The sequence below is a fragment of the Columba livia genome, chromosome 2 (genome assembly GCF_036013475.1).
Source record: "Columba livia isolate bColLiv1 breed racing homer chromosome 2, bColLiv1.pat.W.v2, whole genome shotgun sequence".
Taxonomy (NCBI): domain Eukaryota; kingdom Metazoa; phylum Chordata; class Aves; order Columbiformes; family Columbidae; genus Columba; species Columba livia.
The window spans coordinates 86,473,779-86,494,950 of NC_088603.1; the positions used below are offsets into that span (position 1 = coordinate 86,473,779).

The 21,172-nt window shown below is 37.7% G+C and overlaps 1 protein-coding gene across 16 annotated transcripts in view; it reads left to right on the forward strand.

The window, feature by feature from the left end:
* CTNND2 (catenin delta 2) overlaps positions 1 to 21,172 on the forward strand; it is a 660,748-nt gene that overhangs the window by 564,466 nt on the left and 75,110 nt on the right. For all 16 annotated transcript variants that reach the window (XM_065052649.1, XM_065052643.1, XM_065052652.1 and 13 more), the window contains 2 exons: positions 4,737 to 4,910; positions 16,210 to 16,360. In XM_065052649.1, coding sequence (XP_064908721.1) covers positions 4,737 to 4,910; positions 16,210 to 16,360 — 325 coding nt within the window. The remainder of the gene's footprint in view (positions 1 to 4,736; positions 4,911 to 16,209; positions 16,361 to 21,172) is intronic.

Sequence of the window (21,172 nt, forward strand, 5' to 3'; positions counted from 1 at the left end):
TAGCAGGTTTAAGGTGATAATATTTCAAAAAGAATAAAAAATCAAGCTGTCAGATATGCCTTCTCATGTGGTGAGACTACTATTTCACCAAGTATATTTCAGTACTTGTATCAAGCCATAAGCACAGAAACAGAGAAATGGCAGCAGCTCCTGAGTTTAGCTAATAATCTAAAGTGAGATTAGGGGTGAAAGGCTGTGTTGCCAGTATGTTCTGCTAAGGAAGGATATTATTTCCACTTGCCGCTTCCTTGTCTTGCACAAGGTGGTTATGCCAAGTGTTGATTAGCAAGAAATCAACTATCATTGCATAGATTCTTGGCAGCTGTTTCTAGATTCTTGCTTGCCTACACAGAAACATCTCATGTACCCTGGGAATCTCTCAGTATCCTGTATGACCAAGTTGTATCCAAACTCAGGGTTATTAAATATAGTTTATATTTGTCAATTTATGGAATATAGTGCAAAGTCCATTAGCTTCAGCTTCCTATGGAGGGTTGAGGAGAAAGAGCTGTAGTGAGATGCAAGAGATTGTTGTCCCTGTATTTAACTCCATCTTGTTTTACTTGGAAGGAGTCTGGTTTTAAGCGAAGACAAAATGCACAAATCAAATGAAATTATTTCTCTTAGCTAAGTGTAATAATATGACAAAGTTGAATAAAGGCATTAACAATTATTTTAAGAATGTAATATATAATCTGAAGTATAATTTAGATTTATTTATCTCTCAGATTAATAATAAAGACTCAAAACATTGGAATATTTTGAAAACATTCCAAATACCTTTCCCAAAATTGTAAACGCTGTTGCATCAAATTGGGGATGTTACCATTATTTATGCCATAAACCATATCCAGAAATTGTGCAGTTTTGTTGGGACTATCTGTTGCTGAACCATAGCAGATCTTCCCAGTCCCACCCTATTTCTGTAATCTCTCTGTCAGTAGACACTTTCATTTGTATGTGCACCTTTCTTTAGTCCTGTCTAAACTGAAGTTTGACTTGATTAAAATAGTGGCATTCCTGCCTATTTTGTATCAGCTGCATGGATTCCCATCACCCCTGAAAGCAAGCTCCATGATTTTGATGGGTTTTTTGGTGCTCAACTTTAGAATTCTGCTCTTGACAGCATTGGCCAGTGCATCTCTTGGGACAAAGGTTTCCAAAAGAGGGTATTGGACTGATGTGCCAAGGGACGGCTGCCATAGACTGCCACAGCCACTAAGATATGCAGAGTGAGAAATCATTGTCCTCTTAAGGAGTCTGTTAGTTTCAAAGTCTTCACCATTTAAAAAATGCTTTTGGTGAGCAGTGTTTAGTTGCTAATATAAATTTTGTCTCTGCTGCTACAAAGAGCATAGCTACAGCATTATCAGACTGTTTGCAATGTCTAGGATCACTGGGAAGAGATCAAGATCGTTTTAGTTATTACAGGGTTTTGTTTGAGTTTTTTCCTAGATTTAATTTTTTTAGTAGTGGCTTTTTGCACAGACAGGGGGAAAGGAAAATAGTCATATTTAATAAATGAAAATAAAACACTGCTGTTTTGTAATCACAGGAAAACCTGTTGTCATGTGATACTCATAAATTACAAACCCCACCAACTTGAAGTTGTTTGTTCAAAAAACAAAATATGGAGAATGCATTTTTCTTACTGAGTTGAAGCTTTTCCTGGGATTCAGTACAGTTACGCTATTAACATGGATTTGCTTTCATTAGAAAGAAGGTGGTAGATGATCTGTTGTGCGGCACGGGTGAGCATCTCAATGAATGATCTCTTATTCCTCAAAGTTCCTTAGCAAAATGAAAACTTTGGAAACTTTATTAAAGTACTCCTACTGTCAGAAGTGTCATTCTTAAAAAGGTTGTATTTGGGTTTTTTAATATATTCTTCTTAACTTTCATCCTTTCTTTGCACCAGTTTCAGGAAATGAGAGATTGTATCTCACCCACATAACAAACAGTCTGTCAGCTTCAACCACAATATATGTGGGTAATTTCAGCTGAAGGAGGGAAGCCTGGAAGGAATATTTGTTTATGACTTTTTTTCCCTCCTTAGCATAAGCTAGAAAGAGTAATTGCATGCAGTTGTCCTCTTTTTCAGAGGCTCCTAATACATCCACAGCCTATCTCAAATAGACCTTACTGATCATTCCTGATGGTCTGCAACAATACAGGAACTATTCCAGTAATTCACTAGGTAGAGTTTTTTAGTATACTGCCTCGGTTCATTAATATTGAGCAATATGAACTACAAAGCAACTTCTGCCCTCAGCCGCCACTTGAGAAAATGGACTGTAATATCGTTTTGGGGAAAATACTTTTTTTGCTCAGGCAATTGATGTTTATATTTATGAAACACAAAATAAATGGGTGAAGAACAGGAAAATCTCCTCCTCAATTGCTTTGCCACTCAGCTGCTCTGGGCACAGACACCACATATGAAGAGTAGTGCAGGACATTATCCAATGTCACTAGATTTACTGCACATGCAGGTGCGGTACCAAAGACATCCATCACCCTTACAAGGACCCTGAGGCATCACAGTGTCTTGAGAAAAATATCTTCCCCCATAGTTGGTGATAAATTAATGCGATCATGTGCTAACAGTGAGTAGCAAGAAGGGTGGGGAAATGCAGTAACTTGTCTCACATATTTTGTAAAATGTTTTCTCATTACTGGGCAGAATGGCAAAACCACATTAAATATTAATCTATCCGCAAGTATCATTTCTATTGCTTTGTAAGTACCAGCACAGCATGAACATATATACAGGTCTATTTATGTCAGCTGATTTTCAGCGGTGTTTGGGATTGTAAATACTGAAATAAAGTAATACTATAATAAGTACCCTGTGCAAACACTGTTCAGTTGCATAATGTGTCCTAATTTGTGCAAATTGGAAGGAGATGGATAAAGACCTGAATTTGTGACCTTGGACATCACAAGTCATTCATTAGTGGACTTAATAAGGTACAAAGCCCAAATCTGATATGAGGTCAGATTTGACCTGTAACACATGTTTCTCATTTGTTTTCAAAAAATATTCTGGCAGTGCAAATGATTGAATTCCAAGAGTTAAGGAGAAGGTTTTTATGTGCTTTTTTATGAGCTGATGAGAAGTCATTTCTGGCAGAGATGGCGATTTATATGGAGAAAAAAGGACTGAGTCGCATACAGTGAAATCAACCTATTGGTTTAAAGGCAGAAATGTATTAAAAAAATTCAAAAGCACAGTCCTATAAGAGTGTCGTTGCAAGGGACGCAATTTTCCTATAGTTTCTCAACCACTACTGGATATTGCTGTGCCAGTTCTTTTAAACTGTGGTGACTTTTGTCCAGTACAGTGAGTTTCATATCTGCCCAGCTCTCTGGTTTTGAGTAACTGCTCATGTGTATTAAATGGTCCCACTAGCTTTCCTTTTTGTTGCATTTTTTTCTGCTTTAATTTAGAAAAAAATAGTGTTCTGGATTCTCAGTGGTAGTAATCTGGCAAAACCTTGTGAAAGTTAAACTATGTTAGCTGTTATTAGATAATACTTGATTTATTGTCTTTTAAACTACATGTATATTTTTGAAGTTAGCTTAACTAAAATGATGATTTATACTTCCTGAAAATGCGAGAATCTAGTTTTTTTCCCAGTACAAGTATCATTGTGTTGTTTGACTCATAACTAATCAAATCAGCTGGGAAAATTAATTCCTGCAGAGCTAAACAAGGAATTAATTTGGCCTGTGCTATCTTACTATGTCTAGCAGATGTTTAATGTTATGACACACATTTATTATCAACGTAATCACAGGAAGCTCTAACCCATGGCATTAAAAGGTTTGCTTTGCATCATATCATGCAGTCTCTACCTGTCAGAGATGTTAGATGAGATTGTGTTAAAAAATCAGGGCTTGTTTTTAACACTAGTATTAAGGCTATGATTTTTTTAAATCCCTTTATCTGTTCAAAGCAAATAAAAAGTCTGCTGGGTGAATTGCTGTTCTGCTGGAGTAAAGTTTCTCTTTCTGGTAGTGAGTTTTGTGCAACAACCTGCTTATTGTCCAGGTGTTAATACTGCCCATTTTGGATATCGAACTAGGGTTATTTTCATGGCAAAACTCTTTATGTGATGAGAGGAAAAGTCTGTTTTGTGAGAGGTGGTTCTACCTTCTACACTGGAGTCTCAGACTGTATGGCTGGCAATGTGGCTGAACGCCTCCACAACTTGCATGGTGAGAAGCCAGAAGTTGAAGAGCTGGAGGAGACTTGTCACACTGGGGCCTTTCAGGGGATGGAAGGCTCATGGCCTTTCATTATTTAGTTTTCCACATCAGTGTTTCATGTTGTTGTTTTTTTCCACTCTCATGAGAAGAAAGAGAACACGGAAAACTGAGCAGGATGTGAAAAAGAAAATTCTCTTCATATGCGAGCTCTAGATTTGCCTCTTCAGAGACGTTCACATTCGCTGGGCTTCTGTTCCCACCCAAAGAAACAAATGCAGTGAAAAAGTTTTGCTATGTCAGCTAGCTAAAACTCTGTGATTTCTGCCTAATGCTATAGCTCCTCTATAAAGAGTATCAAGGAGGAAATTTGGTTTCTCTGTGAACATGTTATGCTAAAACTGAGAATGGCTGCTTGCAGGCAGATGCCTTCACACACACAGACATAGACATTATAGCCTCAACTCAGGCAATTGTTAAGTGTTTTTCTGTTTCTCGCTGACAGTCTGATTTGTATCTTCCAACAGTGGGATGGAGTAGGACCTCTCCCAGACTGTGCAGAACCACCCAAAGGAATCCAGATGCTGTGGCACCCTTCAATAGTCAAACCCTACCTCACACTTCTTTCTGAGTGCTCAAATCCAGACACGCTGGAGGGGGCAGCAGGGGCACTGCAGAACTTGGCTGCTGGGAGTTGGAAGGTAGGAATATTAACGAAATATATATTTCTTTTTCAATTCAGAAGAAAACCATACAGATGACAACAAGTAGGTGATATAAATGTATCTGAATGCTCCTGGTAGTGGAATAACCCTCTGTTTTCATGGAACTATCTACAGTCAAATTTGAGATAGTATTTTAAGTCCTCTGGATTGATACAGGTAGTCATATCATAGGACGTGTCAGCATACAGCAGTGAAAGTCACATTGGTCAAGTCAAGTATGAAAAATTGCCACTGAAAACCAATATCCAAATAAGAAGAAGCAGCATTTTTGTGAATCTGGGGTGACAGAGCCATGAAAAATGAGCCAAAAATATCACCAGTGACAATCAAATGAAACCATATTGTTTATCACTGCAGAAACTGGTTGACATTCTGTCTCTTAAGAGAAACCAGGCAAGAGCAGATCAAGATATAAGTGACGTGACATCAACACAAGTAGTCCTACCATCTACTTTTTAAAAAAAAAAAAACATTATTATAATGTGTCGACAATGTGATTAAATATGTAGAATAAGCAAGGAAATGCTCAATCAAGGTACTCTATTCCAGCTCATCCTACTTTTAGGTTATTATCAAAAGATCAGTTTTTCTCTCTCATGATATTTGCAGTGAACTGAGAAAAAATTTAAGAACTTATTTATTAGATTTTGAAAATATTTCTAAATTTAGATCAAATCAATAAAATTCAAGATAACAGTTGAGCCTGGTTTACTTTTTGGAGCAATTCCTTCATCACTGTCCTGATGGTAAACTAGTTGGATTGGGTGAAAGTACTAATTATCTAGTCCTATTCTGTAAAAATAATGCCTTGATTTTAAGTTAAGTCTCAGTGGGAATTTTTTACATTTTCTATGAAAACATTCATATATGGGGAAACGCAATTATCAAAGTTAGGTCTCAGAAGTTATCCTGTTTGGGTTTTAAGAATTTGGGCATTTGTATGTGATATGTAAATACTGATTTAAAGAGGCATTCATTTTGGAGTGTTAGCCCTGAGGCTAGTAAGTTTTTTTTTTGCCTTGAAGTTTTGTTGGAAGCTGAGTTGGCACATTCAGTAGATCTGCAGAGGCACATGAATTTTTTTTAGTCCACCCAACTTATAAAATGCCTTTGACTATTGCCTTCATTCACATATGAAATGAGTAACAAAAGTATCTGGCAGCAATTTCTGTTCTACAAAGTGCTACGCATACACTGTGCTTGAAAATCATTACACTTTTATTATTCTCATATTGTAGACCACATCCGATTGTGTAATCCTGGCACAGAAACACAATAAATGTGTTTTATTCATCTGGGAATGGGTGTAGCCCTGGTCCAAATGAGAAAACAATGCGTGCATATTTGCTAGGAGTAACAGGAGTGCTAAAATCCAAGTGGTGCCCCTTCTACAATTTCTAATAAATCTGTATCTGCCATCCTTTAGTTGGCAGAAGTGTGTGGTGGCAAGGGGAAGGAAGGCTCTGCAAAGCTCATTGGCATGTGCTGGGCTAGAAAAACTGATTTGAACTTTAATACTATCCCTGCTGATACCATGGGAAAAGCTCAGTTATTCTCAAGTTGCTCTATTTTTCTAAAGGTTCGCCAGTGCCATTACAAGTGATGTGCAGACACAAAATGAATATCCTTAATTTCATGTTTCATACTAGCCATTTTTGTGAGGGGAATAATCCTCTTTGGGGATTACATAAGCATTGATGTTTCCACCTTTTGACCTCTCTTTTCCACTGCTGCAGTCTTCTAAATATAAAATGACTGAAATAAAAGATAGAAAACTCCTAAAAGATGAGGTTATTCCTAAGGGGGATTTTAATTTCTTTTAGTTCCTCCAAGATATTGTAATTGTATAAAGAATGGGAATAGAATTTTTTTTTTACTGTTTTGGTTTGGTTTTTTTTACTTCAAGTCTTTCAAGAAGTACTTTAAGATGGACCGAAAGAGAGCAAACTGCATTAAAATAAATAGTGTCGCTATTAATAGCAATAGCAATTGTGGGTTTTCTTTCCAATTAACATTATTTTACTAGAAGAAGAGTAAGGCTCACACACTTCCAAAGTAATGGTCTTTTCTGGAAAAAAAATATGGTGCAGTTTATATGCTTGCATAATTATTTCCTAGCTGTTTCACCTTTTTGGTTCCTCTGGTACAAAGCTGTCTAATCCTCTTTGGTGACCGAGAGGTAACACTTAACCATCACCGCAGATAACAGGAAGCCTGAATAATTAAAAAAAAAATAAAAATCATGTAGAGGAGTTAGGTAAATGTCTGTGACTAGAATTAACAGATGATACGTGTCTAAATCCTCTAGACTGCTTTTGAATATTTCAAACATATAGGGAAAGCAACAGTATGTAGCTTTACGGATTAATAGCTCAGAGAGGTTAAAAGTTTTATTTCAGAGAATATAGTTCCTCATTGACACATATACATAAAGTCAGCACATGCACACAATAAATCTTAATCTGTGGAGCATTTTTAGCACTGTTTCTGCTGCAGGAATTCTTTCTAAAGCCAAATACTAATAAAAAAGAAAGAAGTGTGACATACATATATTTGCATACAATTTTCCTGTGTCAAGACAATATGCTTTGGACCAAAGCCTTGACATATATTACCCATCTGTAATTTTTTTTTTTTACAATGACTAATACAATCTTTGCTCTGTGCAGTTATTGTTGAAACCAAGACAATCTTTAACAAATCAGAAAAAGAGCATATTGGTGACAAAGACATTAACAGGTCCAAATGAAAGTTTACCAATAAAACAGGATACTGACCTGAGGTATGAAGAAGGATATTTTCAATGTGAAAATTCAATCTGGGATAGATCATGTCTGCATATCTTGACTTTGATGTATTTTCTGGTTTTGAAAAAGAGATCGACAACTTGTTTACCAGACAGAACTCATTTTGGAAGAGGCTCTTTCAGGTGAACATGAAAGATTGTTCATACCACTGTTCTGCACCAAAGTGTTACATAGGGAGGATGCTGGTATTGGAATCTGAAGGAAGCAAACCCATTCCTTCCATGGAAAAATACATACGTATCCTCACGGACCTCTCTTTTTTGTTCATGTACTGATCTGATGCATCTGTGCATAATATGAATGACCCTTCTGGAATAATATATATGGAGACATCCAAATATGTATGCTTTTTAGGGAGATTTGACAAGTAAAAGTTTTCCACATTTCTGCCAGGATGCATTTAAGAGGTGACTACTCCTTTGCGCAGTGGCCTTTGTTACTGGCAGCTGGTCACTGCATGTCGCCCTCCTGATGGGGTTGATGGCCACCAGCAGTCCACACTCCAAGTACACATTCAACCTGACAGGGTCGGGTTGTCAGCGTTGGGCTTGCATGCACCTACCCCCTTCCACAAAGCTCAGCTGCTACCTAGGGCCAGGTGGGTTTCTCTTTGAGCAGACTCATTGCTTCCCAAAATATTTTCTCCCATCAAATCATAACCAAGGTACTTTCACTGTATCCTAAACCGCCTAGAGGCAAAAGGAGCAACGCATAAAAAGGATGGCCATTGATTTGGGGTTTGCTTTCTTTTGTTGCCAGTCTGGGATATAGTTGTTTCCAAAAGTAGAATTTTTCTAATTATACTTAATATGAATTTGTATTTTAAAGCTGCCTAGTAATATGAAATAAAAATTTAGGCAATTCCTTACCCATGAGGCAAATAAGGCTTGAGACATGCCTTTGGAAGCAGTGGAGACTCTTTACTTCCCACTGAATATCTACTTTCTGTTAGTTTTCTTTGCCACTTAATTTGGGTTTTGGCAAGTTTGTGTAAAAATGCAAAAAGAAAAATAGGAAGTTTGCTGACTCAGTTGTATTCTGAAGACATTTGCCTGCTTATTAAGAAATTTCTCTCTCTCTCTCTTCAAACCTGAAGTCCTTTCTGCAACTTCATATCATTATTTATTTTAATACCTTGGATTAAAAAAATTACAAGGTGTAAAATTACAAGACTCATCCTGTAAAAGGAAATCTCCATATATCTTTTTATGTGTAGTCTGGCATCAGTATTTTTCCTTAGATGGTGGGCATAAAAGTGGCAAGTTCTTTTTAGTTTTCACCTTGGTCAGTAGGCTATTAATACATTAAATCTACTGAGCATGTAAAAAGTTATATGCACAATGTCCTAGAGTTAACAATGTCAAGAACCCAAGGTTATGTCCTTTCTGAACAAAATTTCCCCCTCAGGAAGAAAGGAAGTATTGGGATATCTGTGTATTACTATGTCTGTCTATATATATCTGACAGCTAAATTTAGGCTGATGTCAGTTTATCTGCCAGAGATATTTCTGCAACACCTTTTGCTGTGAACTTACTTATACAATCACAAAAGGGCTGCAGTCAGAAGGGAGATCTGGAGATCACCTGGTCCAACCCCCTGCTCGAGCAGGGTCAGCTAGAGCCAGTTGCCCAGGACCACGTCCAGATGGCTTTCAAACATCTCCAAGGATGGAGACTCCACAACATCTGTGGGCAACTTGTGCTGGTGCTTGGTCACCCTCACAGTGAAAAAGCATTTCCTGATGTTCTGCAAACCTCCTGTGTTTCAGTTTGTTCCCATTGCCTCTGGTCCTACAACATTCTCTTTTCTATTACATGCAGATAAAAATGCAGTGTTGTCACCACAAGTGATTTCCTTAGCTATGTCAGACCCTTAAAAATAATTCTTCATTCATATGATCTCGTTTTGTTTTAATATACTATCATAACTTACACAGGTAATGCATATCTTTTAAAGCCAGGAAAGATCTGCTATGTTTCTGTTGGCAACATAATGGCTTACATTAGAACAGGTAGCATAACTGCTCTGGGCCTTGGTTAGTCCCTACCATGTGCCCAGTCTTCAGTCCAGTCACTTTTCAGACTTAACAAACTTCCCTCATGTGCTTTAATGACAGGATGGGAAGCTTCATTTTCCTGAGTATCTCTTAGTTCCTTGGGCTCCTTAAAATCAGGAACAAGTCGTGCTCTGTTTAAGTCCTGCAATTGCATGAGGCCACAGCGTTTCTTGGCTGGTTCTTTCTACCTCATTTCACTTCACTTATGTGTGTGATCACAGTCAGCAGGGAATGATCAGGCTCTCATGGTCAGACAACTAAATGTCTCTGCCTTTGATCCCCAACAGGTACGATACCCATGTGAATGAGGTTTATGGGTCACTGCCCTGATCTCTTGACATAGCTAGATGCAATCTCGGTCTTTGTTCCTTTGGCAAGCAACTACATTTATTTTCTTCATTCCATCTTAGAGAAATCTGAGTCTCATGGGAGTCGGAGCTCCATTAAGTATTTTATTAGATAAGGAAACTGAAAACATAAAAGGGACTGATTCAGTCACAAGGTCAACGCAGCTACTTCAAAGAGTAGTATGAAAAGAGTTTCAAGATCCTTACCATTCAGACGCTTGCAGATAATGAGTAATTATTGTCTAAAGCAGCAGACATCTAGGTTATCAATCTTTCTCTTATCAGGCAAGGACATATTGTGGGTTCCTCTCCAGACTTTTCTGATGACTCTAGTTATTTACATATTAACTCTTTGGAGTTTCATCACACTGTTTCAGAAGAAAGTTTTTTGGATTACAGGGAAAAGGCTTACATTAATTTTCTCCAAAATATTAATATTATGAATCCTTATGTGATAGGATGAAGAAAATTGCTTGTAATACATCACATAATCAACAAAGGCAAGCATTTTAAATAAACCGTGCTTTATTCTGTCAGGAATTCTTAGCTGGGTGGAATCCACTCCCGTAGATGAGGCTACATCAATTAATGCCGGGAAGCATATTGGCTCTGTAGACAGGAATACAAGGTTCAAGTGACAGGAGAATATTCAAGAAGCAAGACCTGCTGCAGCAAACACCTGTATCACAGATATCATGAGAAGATCATCATGGACATCAGTTTGTGGAGCTGGAGCACAGAGGCTCACAGTGAATTCATGCTCAGAGTAATCTCTTACTATATTCAGTTTGCTTCACAAGACATGTGTCACTTTTGTCTCAAAGCCTTTCTTTTTTAATTATATTAGGTACAATGTTTGGAGAAGTCATTGTAATGGCTATCAGATCATTTTGAATACATGGTGCATATTTGTACTGCAAAACCAAGAATGATGAGGTGCGAGGGCAGTTCCTTCTGAACTTTACATTCCTCAGACATGTAAAATATCTTCTGTTAACACCACTATAGTTTTCTCTAATTTATTTAATTAACTATATATCTTGACCCACTAGATTTTTTCCTTTCTCTTTAAGCTTGACTAAGGTCATGGAGCAAGAGCACAGTAACCAGTTAATACTTATCTCTTGTCCCAATACAAAGAAGTAGAGAACTTACTGGTGGCCTACCAGATGGGATCATTTTTAAGCACAAAACACTGCAGGCAGGGAAAATGAAGTCTCCGGGAAGTGCTCCCTCTCTTCAGAAATTGCAAAAGGATAAACAAGATTTCAGAGCCTTGTTCTTTGTCAGGTGGTGTGACATCTCAGTGATCCCAGCAGTGTTATTTGAGTAAAACAGATCAGTACTTTTCTAAGTGGAATGTAAAAATCGTCTCTTTTTTTTTCCTGATGCATGAATTACATTGAGTATGATCAGACAAAAAGGAATATTGATCTTTGGTTACTCATGGATTTTTTATTATTTAACATGCGGTTCTCTTCCATGGTCTGTTGTTCCGCTACTGGTAGAAGACAGCCCCCTTCCAAGCCTCTCCTAGCAAACTCTGAGCCTCACTAATCTTCCTGGTTCTGTTGGTAATGTAGTTTGCTTTGTCATGCTTGCTGCTCTGATTTGGCTTTCGTTTTGCAATTATGTCTCGGCAATTCCTTTTGATATTCAATATCACAATAGTCTTTGAGTCATAATGTTGAACTGTACCGATACAATCAAATTCTAGTCAAAACTGAAGTATGTGATGGTGAAATATTCTGGAGGTACTTCGATAACACCGATGTCAATGCCAAGAAAGTGAATCCATTCAAAATATCAAGTGTATATAATTGTTGGTAGTCCTTTGGCATTTTTTGTGGGTTTATTTTGGTGGGTTTTTTTCATTTTCTGCTGGAAATTTTTCATTTCTTTACTTTGGTCTGCTGTGGTCATGCTTCATAGGAGAACAAAGAAAACCATATGAAACACTAAAAGGACTTAACTGCCTAAATGCTTTTCAGTTTTTCTGAAATAATAAGTAAGTTTGATCTAGATTAATTACTCTTTTGTTGAGTTTCAGCCTAATGTAATCTTAATCCTTAGAGGCATTCAGCTCTGGAGAGGGTCCTTTATAACAATAACTGTGACAAACTAAAAAACTAAATTTTTGTTTACTGTATTTTTCTGTTTAATTACTATGACAAAAATAAAAAGGGAACTATTAATGACAGTGGACACAGAGATGCACTAAGTACCTTCAAGGTGATGTACAGTAGTTATGCCCTCTGAATTCAATTATCTGTAAAAAGTATTCATGCACAGATTGTGGCTCCTGTGCTTGTCTCTGATAATTTAGCCACAATCTGATGCGATAATAATGATTTGATTTTATTTTTTGGCTTCTTGTTTGCTCTGAAGTCTTTGCCATTCCCATAGGAACCCTTTCTCTTTACAAACTGAACAGCTGACACTGCCACTGATTTGTGGAGTAACGGGATGATTAAGTATATTGGCAGAGTGCCTCATTTACCTACTGGTATGCAACAAACCTTTCCTCTCTTTTCTTTCTTATGATTTTTCATCTCTTTTATAATTCACTGAACTTATATTAGCAATTGACCTGCAATGGGGAAATACAGATGAGTTTCACGATGGCTTTAGGCAAACAAAAGGATCATCAGTATACGCAAGAGCGGATCAATTTTTCCATTCTCTGCAAGAATAAAATAGCCATTTTGAGGCATCTCAATTTGAACGTTCCGGAAATCCACACAGCACAGCCTAATTGCTTGCAGAGACTTATCCTAATTGGCAGCTTAAGGAAAGAGACACAGACGTCTCTTACCACTTTCCACATGGAAAGTTCTCTGGAGACTGTCGAAACAATTAATAGACATTTCTGTCTTTCTGCCTAAGGTGCATGACTTGGAAACGCGGATGAAGTGATAGCAAATCACACATTGAGGAGTCTGTGAACTTCTCCCAAAGCGATGGCATTCTCTGGAAAGAGAGAGCTGGGGGGAAAGAACGCGCAGTGGAGAGGAGAGGTTTCACACATCCTTTTCTCTCTTTCTCCCATTGTTTTATGTATGTGTGTGCATATGTGCATCTGTAAAACATTATATGTGGATTTTTCCCCTATGAAAACATTAGAGTGGTATTTTTGACTATTGTGATCAAATTAATTGGTTCATTACACACGCTGAAGGCTTGCATGTCATTTATTCAGTAAGAAGGTTTATGTTGTCTCTTTTTTCATACTGAGATATTTCAGTGTTTCTCCTACAACGTCTTCTGCTCTCCCTAGGGTTAAAAAAATGCATTTCTTAATTTGTTTCTTTCAGACTTTGTTTTAGAATGGATGATGAAAATACTACAATCCAAGAAGTCTGTTCTAAGCCTGGGTTTCATAAAACAAGTGCTTGTGTTTTCCCTTGGTAGCTGACTAAAAAAATTCAAAGGAAAGCTATTTACTGAGGTTTTAATATGGAGGTTTTTATAGTATATTGAATAATCTGTAAGATCATTTTAGATTCTCTCTGGTATTGAATAAACACAAATAAGGTTTTCTTTAAAAATAAACACCCCCAGTGTTTCCCCATGTAACCCATATTGGAGGCACTACATCTGTGACGTCCTTTAGTGATGAACGAGAGCATCTTTCAATACACAGTCTGCAAGCCTCAGCTCTCACCTCACCCAGATGTGCTCACTCCTTTCTCGCTGCTGCCGTGAACTCTCACTCCGGCAGTCACCTTGTCATCACAGCAGACGCAGCGGAGGCCTCCCCTGTGAGAGGTGTCAAAAGCCAGCAATGGGAGTTCTTAAGTGTAAAGAGCTATTGCTTTGGGTACTCCCAGCTGCAGGTGAGAGTGTGTTTAACTGGCAAGTAAATACATGTTGATTAAAAAGAGGAAGCTTAGACAGGTTAATTTGGTGTTTTCATAGCATCCTTTATATTTAGTATTCCATTAAAATCAAGATATAGGAAAGAAATTATTTTTCAGCAGATTACTTCCAGTTAAACTCACTGATCTTTAAGATGTTTTATTTTTTTATATGATGATCATCCTATACACTGGTTCTAGAGAGGAGACTGGAGGAGAGAGCATAGAATAAGATCAGTCAAGAATCCTGCTACCACTTCTCTCACCTAAAACCTATTTGCTTTGCTGTAGAAAATGCTGACACATTTACGTTTTAGACATATTACACTACTGTGCTTAGCGATGCCAAGAACCTGATGTCTCATTTACGTGACTTTAAAGCTTATTGTAACCATTATCACTTTCATCTACAGCAAAGTCCAGTCAGCTAGCTTTGGTTCTGCATGGTTACTACAGAGGAGAAATAATAAAATAATTTTCTTTAAATGCTGGTTTCTTTTTCCTAATTTCCCTGAATGGCTTCACTTGGAATGAATTTCCACTCCAGATATTGCAACATTGCAGCCCTTCTTTGTCTCTGTATCTATGACTGTTACCATGAAATAGATTCTGGCTTTTGCTGTTCAAGGCACCTGTCCATAGCATAAACAGATGCTAGCTTTTAAAGTGAGCAATTCAGCTCTGGTAAGTAAACACCATATGAAGAGGTTAAGCATGGTCTGCTGACAGTGAGTGTGCTTACAATGTTCTAATGCTTCATTTAATGGAATTTGGTTTTATAATACTTCTGTTTATGGAGAAATGCTATTGTGATCTAACTGTTCTTTAAGGTGTGACTAAACTGTTAAAGCTTTAAGGAAGGTTTGTCAAAAGAGAAGGGTCATCATGATCTGAAAATCCTAAGGCTTATCAGCTTAGTTTCTGAAATATTTGAAATATTTCAAAGGCTAAGGGTTTCCAGAACTTTGTCTTCACCTTCCAGGTATGATGGCAGGATAAGCATCCATGCCATAGTACCGAAAGGAGGGAGAAGCTCTGCTTCAATGAATTCCTTTAAACTATCAGTACAAGGAGCACAAATATGAACTTGAGGAAAATTACAGAGAAGATTTCAGGATGAACATCCTGCAGGTGTCCAAATACCTCAAATTTGGCAATATCGATAGATTTTAGAACCACAAGGTCACAGTTTTGGTCTTGTTTATGTTTTTTCCAACTTCTGGAGCTAACAGTGGAATGGAAAAGAGAATAGTATAGTTTATGTTCCATCCCTTCAGATGCTGGGAACCTCAAGTTATGCAACATTGCATGGACCTCCTAGTCATGGTACGCTGCACAGTTCCCATCCATGGAGAAGTTCACTGGCATGATAGTGCCAGTGAACTCTTAGAGGATTTTCTTAGAAGTAAACATGTCTATTCATTATTTCTACTGTCAAGGAAAATGATGTTCACGTGAGAACATGCTGCTTCACTTTGAGATAAAGACAAGGGCGTGCCATTGGTATTACGACCAGCTGCCAAGTGGGAGATGCCTACAGGCTTCTCCAGTATGATCTGCCCCTGGATTTATCCTGCAGCCATGTGGCACGTGCATCACAGCACAGCACAGGCCTGCACCTCCCTCCAGTCAGCTCTTATGTGAATCTCTTGACTCCTCCATGTATAATAGTCTTTCAGTTAGGACCACTACAGGTGCCAAAACCAAACTTGTCGTTGTCCTCATTTTTCTTCCTGAATAAGATGACAATCACAAGAGATATTATAACAGCATGTTCATCTTTTCAGACTAAATAGTTCTTAAGGTAATAAAAAATAAATAAATACTCAGACCTCTTGAACATGTTTTGTATTATGTATTTTGTAATATAAATCTTGTTTTAGCACTGAATGAGCATCATTAGATGTTGCATAGAAAATGCTGATGCAGAGCAAGTGATCTGCAGACCTGGGCTGTGAAAATGTAACCAGATGTGCTAGGAGTAAAGTCAATTCATCATTTAATTTCTCTGCCATCATCAAAAATTAACGCAGATTTCCAAATCAAGTCATTGCTTAACATCATAAATGCAATTATTTCCTCTCTTTGGAGTTTGCACCCAATGCTTCTGTTACCCTGTACCCAATACCTGCTATAACCTGAGATGCCCTGCTTTCTGTAGTGGATTTCTCACTTTCTTCTTCACGCTCTCCCATGTGTCTTCACAGTGGTCAGTGTATATCCGCGCTGCTGTCCGCAAAGAAAAAGGATTGCCAATCCTGGTGGAACTGCTTCGAATAGACAATGACCGGGTGGTATGTGCAGTTGCTACAGCTTTACGAAACATGGCCTTAGATGTCAGAAATAAGGAGTTAATAGGTATGTTCTTTCCAAACAATCTATATATTCTGTGAGTTTGCTGTTTTTTTCTTCAAGTTTGCAGCAGAATGAGCACAATGAAAACAACTATTCTCACATTTCTTCCACCATTTCTTTAATCCTTTCTCTAATGTGTCATATTCACATTTTATGTGACAGCTTAATTTTATATTGCAAGGAATTGTTAAATGATTTAAACATCATGCAGTGTTTCAAGATCTGTCATACTGTAATCTCCAGAAGAAGAGCAATGGCTTTGTTCTGCTTGAGCACTTTGTTCTTAGGCTGGCAGTAGCACTTGCATCTTCCAAATAGAGGATCTAAGCAGAGCAGCTACTCCTGGTCCTCAGGTTATCTATTGCAAGTATTTTGGGGTCATGAAGTGAAAAATCATAAAGATGGTAAGATGGTTCCAAGAATTTACTGGGCAGATTAGTAGCTTCAGCAAGAGAACTGGGAGATGCTTGATTCACAAACACATATGTAGTTAAGGAAGAGAAAAACAATTTACACACATCACTGTTGCCCCTGAATTCTGATGGTATGGTAAGCAAACATCTTGGGTTTTGTTGTTTCTGGGTTGTTTGTTTATTTTTCTTTTTTGTTTGGTTTGTGGTTTTTGTGTTTTTTTTTTTTTTTAATTCTTATTTGGTTTTGGTTTGTATTATTATTATTATTATTATTATTATTATTATTATTATTATTATTATTATTAGGTTTAGGTTTAGGTTTAGGTTTAGGTTTAGGTTTAGGTTTAGTTTTTTTATGGGATTTTTTTTTTAGCTGAAATTCATCCAAATACTGTGGATCATTGAACTTCTATTTTCATGTTCTGTCTTTGAAAAATAATCACTTCTTTGCTTTTGAACTATTTCAACAGTCATGACAAAATTATCTCTGCTTCTTCTGTACATTAAGAGCGTATTTTTTATTCATTTTTTGCAAACTTGTTAATTTATTACCATTACAGCATACTTCTCCTCCTCTGCTTTTAATTACAGAATTCCACAAATAGATACTTTGATCGGGATGTTTTATTATTTGTATCCAGTGCTATCTCAGGGTTAGCGCTTCATTACAGCAGTGCTCTGCAGGTTGTTAAAACAAGGCAATCACTCCCCTCGTGTTGTACGAACTAGAGAGACTTCATTGACAATATATTTTAAAGCAAATAAGAAGTAGAGGTTGGTGAATAGTGTAAACCTGCTATGGTTGCCCAGGGATTGAACTCAAGACTGATGCTTTACCTGCAAGACCAGCCTGCTTGTTCAGCTTTTTCTTGTGTTATAGTTGATAAAACTGGCATGACATAAGATTTGTTTGATGTATTGTGTTCAGCTTTCAGGAAGCAGGATGCTGCATATGTGTTCTTAGTGGTTGTGGGTTTTTTTGTTTTCTAGGAATTTAAAAGTAGAAATTATTGCTGAAGCAAGTATATCAGGCTGTCTAATCTGGATTAATAACAGACCTTTGTTTTTTTCTCTCATGATCCACCTCCCCATTCAGTCTATAGTATGTCATAGTCTATTATTTAACATGTTCTTCTTTTCTTTGTGGGACTTCCTCTAAAGGGTTCACAAACCACATTAATGCTGAGTTTTCTTCTATATTCTCTGATTCCTACTTATTGACATCACAAAAAGCTCTTTACAGTTGCATTTACTGAGTATATACATATTTTGTAATGCCATGACTTAGACTATATATGGTTACCTTTTCTGCACTCTGATTATTTTTTTTAATTGAAAGGTTTATTTCTTTCCCAAATATGCAAATTTGATTTACAGAAAACTAAACATGTGAAAATGGAGCTGTCTTAATACAATGTGCCATTCAAAATATTCAGTAAATTATGAATAATAAGCTTGCATAACCTCCACATTTTATTTTTTTATGGAATTCTTGGAGAACATGTGATATAAAGAAAAAATGAATTTTAAAAAGGTGGGAAAAGTGTTGAAAATAATTACCTAATAGATTTATTTATGTAGCCAGCCTGTAGTGGTTACGCTGTGATGCTCAGATTTAAGTTATTTGTGGGGTGATTCTGGGGAATCATACTTTATGACTGGAGTACAAATTTGCTGCAGTTTAAAAAAAGTCCAAACATGCCAATATGACAGGGAAGTTATGACTATAATTCCTGAACTATTTCAGCTGTGATCTTTATATGTTTTTTCTTTGGCTTTCATCATTGAACTTCAAAGAAACAGTAATAACGGTCATTATTTCTCTTGTTCCTGAATATTTTTTAGCAAATAGGGCATATCATAGAGCTGGTTTTCAGAAATGCTAAACACCTGGAGTTGTCAAGGATTTCAACTCATGTTGTAGGTGGTCCATTTTTGTGAATATTGCAGTTCCACATATTTTGTGAAGCCTTAGCTGTTGTTATGGAAAGAACTCAGAAGGAGCTTCTTGAGGTTAGTCACTCAAGCATCTTTCTGCCTAATCAGAATCAATATCCTGATTATCTTTCCTGTTTAAAGTTTTACTTTGTGCATCATATTTTTCCAGTGACAAACTCTACCTCACGAACTGGCATTTCCCCCTAAGATAACCTTTTTTTAAAGGGGAATTTTCCAACAGTATATATGGTGAAATTATTTAAGTGGAATTGAGTTGGGTTTTTTAAGGCATCTATAAAGCTTTCTTTTCAGTGGTGCTGTGGTTCTGTTCCCGGCTGACAAATTTTTACTGAAATGTGCCAGAGAATGAAATATCTCTTCCTGCTGCTGCCAAGCTGCCCATAAATCACTGTTGAGGCATCTGGCAAATATATAGAAAAGCTTGCTAAAATCCAAACGCACCTGTACCAAACTATGAAACCAACAAAAAGACCCTTCTTTTGAAATGACCAGAAGTTTCTTTCTAGACTCCATTGAATTGGCCGATCTGTTTTGTTTATCGCACAGATCTATCAAGTAAGTGTGTTGTTATGTTGCTAAAGGTTGGTGCCAGGTTTCTCATATAGTTTAGCTGAGCCATCCCCATAACAGCATTTTCTTAATTTACATTGAGGTCTTCCTGGGGTTCATTTCAGGCATGTTCCATGTCCTTAATAGGACTCTCTTTTTTTCTCCTCCATCGCTTTTACATTGTGCCATGTGCTGCAAGGCTGAGACAGTGGACATATTCATCTTTCTCCTTCTGAACATTAAACTTCACTCAGACAAAAGCATGTTAAACCTGGCCTGCTTAGTACTGGCACGAGGTAATCCAGCACCCAGTTTCTCCTCCTTGGGCATTACTGCCCAGGTGTGTTCTCGGTCACAGTCAGATCACATTCAGTTTTCACTTGCCTTTCAGGACCCTGTCTGCATGAAAGAGGATCTACACTGTGCTGCTTCCCAAGAGTGCACCCAATGGGAAGGTTTATCAGCCTTTTCTCTCACCCAGCAGCGTCATAGCTGAGGGAAATGGTGTGTGGATTTTGAAAAGACTCACTATTGATATTGCCTGGTTTGTTCTTCTTTAGTTTCAGCACTGTAGGCTGCAGAGTGCTCCCATGTCCATCTGGTAGCCCAACATCTGCCTGCTTCTTTTCGTGTGCTCTGCAAGCATTTGGCTTGTCTTCCCTCCTCAAAGCAGATTCTGTCTCTGCTAAGCTCCTCCATGGGGCCATTAGCTTCTCTCACCAGTCCCACTCTATGTCTCTGAGTTGGCCAAAAATCACACTTTTTTTCTTTTGATCATTGACTTAGATAGAAGAAAGTCACATTTGACCCACAAGTCCTCCAACAGCTTTGTTGATAACCTCTGTGCATTTATGTCACCCCGATGTTCCTTTTTCCTTTATCTTTGCCTGTCTAAAAAGAAAGAAAAAAAAAAAAAAAAGAAGCCTGAGGAGGCAGAAGTAGAATAACAAATCCACCCTCTGTGTCCCCTCAGCACTATGTAGGTGCCTTAATCTGAGGATATGGCATTATTCTCCCTCCCCCAGGAATGACACTTTTAACTTGAGAATTACCTACAGACCTGCTGCTTCTGGCAGTGCCACAGCAGGATGCCAGTCAGGCCAGCGCCTGCTGCAGAGCTGTCCCACCGTCTTCCCTACTGTAAGCACACCTATACACTTTTATTCTCTCATTGGAATTACGTCAAAAAATTGCAAACTTAAAATAAGATTTTTTTCCTTAAATAGAGGAAACTTGGATCAGCTGGGTGGGGCAGAAAGGCTTAAAAATAAATCCATCTCCTGTAAACAGCATCTTTGCAGGATGACAAAATAAATCCATGTCCTGTAAACAGCATCTTTGCAGGATGACTTGCTTCCGTGCGGTCTGTTTCAGCAACGTTCAGTGGCTTTCTGATTCAAACACCTTCCACACAGTCTTCTGGCCTTCTAGGAAGCTTTGTGGATCATCTGATTAAGCCTGCTCTGCAGACCCGTGTCCTACTTTAGACAACCCCTCTTTTCCTCTCTGGAGTTTCCCAGCCAGCTCTGGTGCAGCAGCCTCCCTTCTTGTTGGTCCCACTCCCTCCTCAGCATCTGAGAGGGCTTTCCAAAGTGAGATTCTTCATTCAGTCCTGGGGAATAAGCCAGCATCATCTTTCTCTCATCTGAAATACAACCAGCAGTTTTCCTCTCTTCTGCCATCCATGACCTCTTTAACAAAAGAGAACATGAAATACACAGTTAATTAGAAATTATGTCACTTGTTATTCTGCCTACACAAGCAGGCACAGACTGTCCCTGTCAATGAAATTTTTAAAGGTTGAATTTCTGTCCCCAAAATTTTCATTTGCATTGTTCTTCTACAGGCACGGCATTTACCTTTGATTTTAAATGACAATTATTTTGGCATTTTA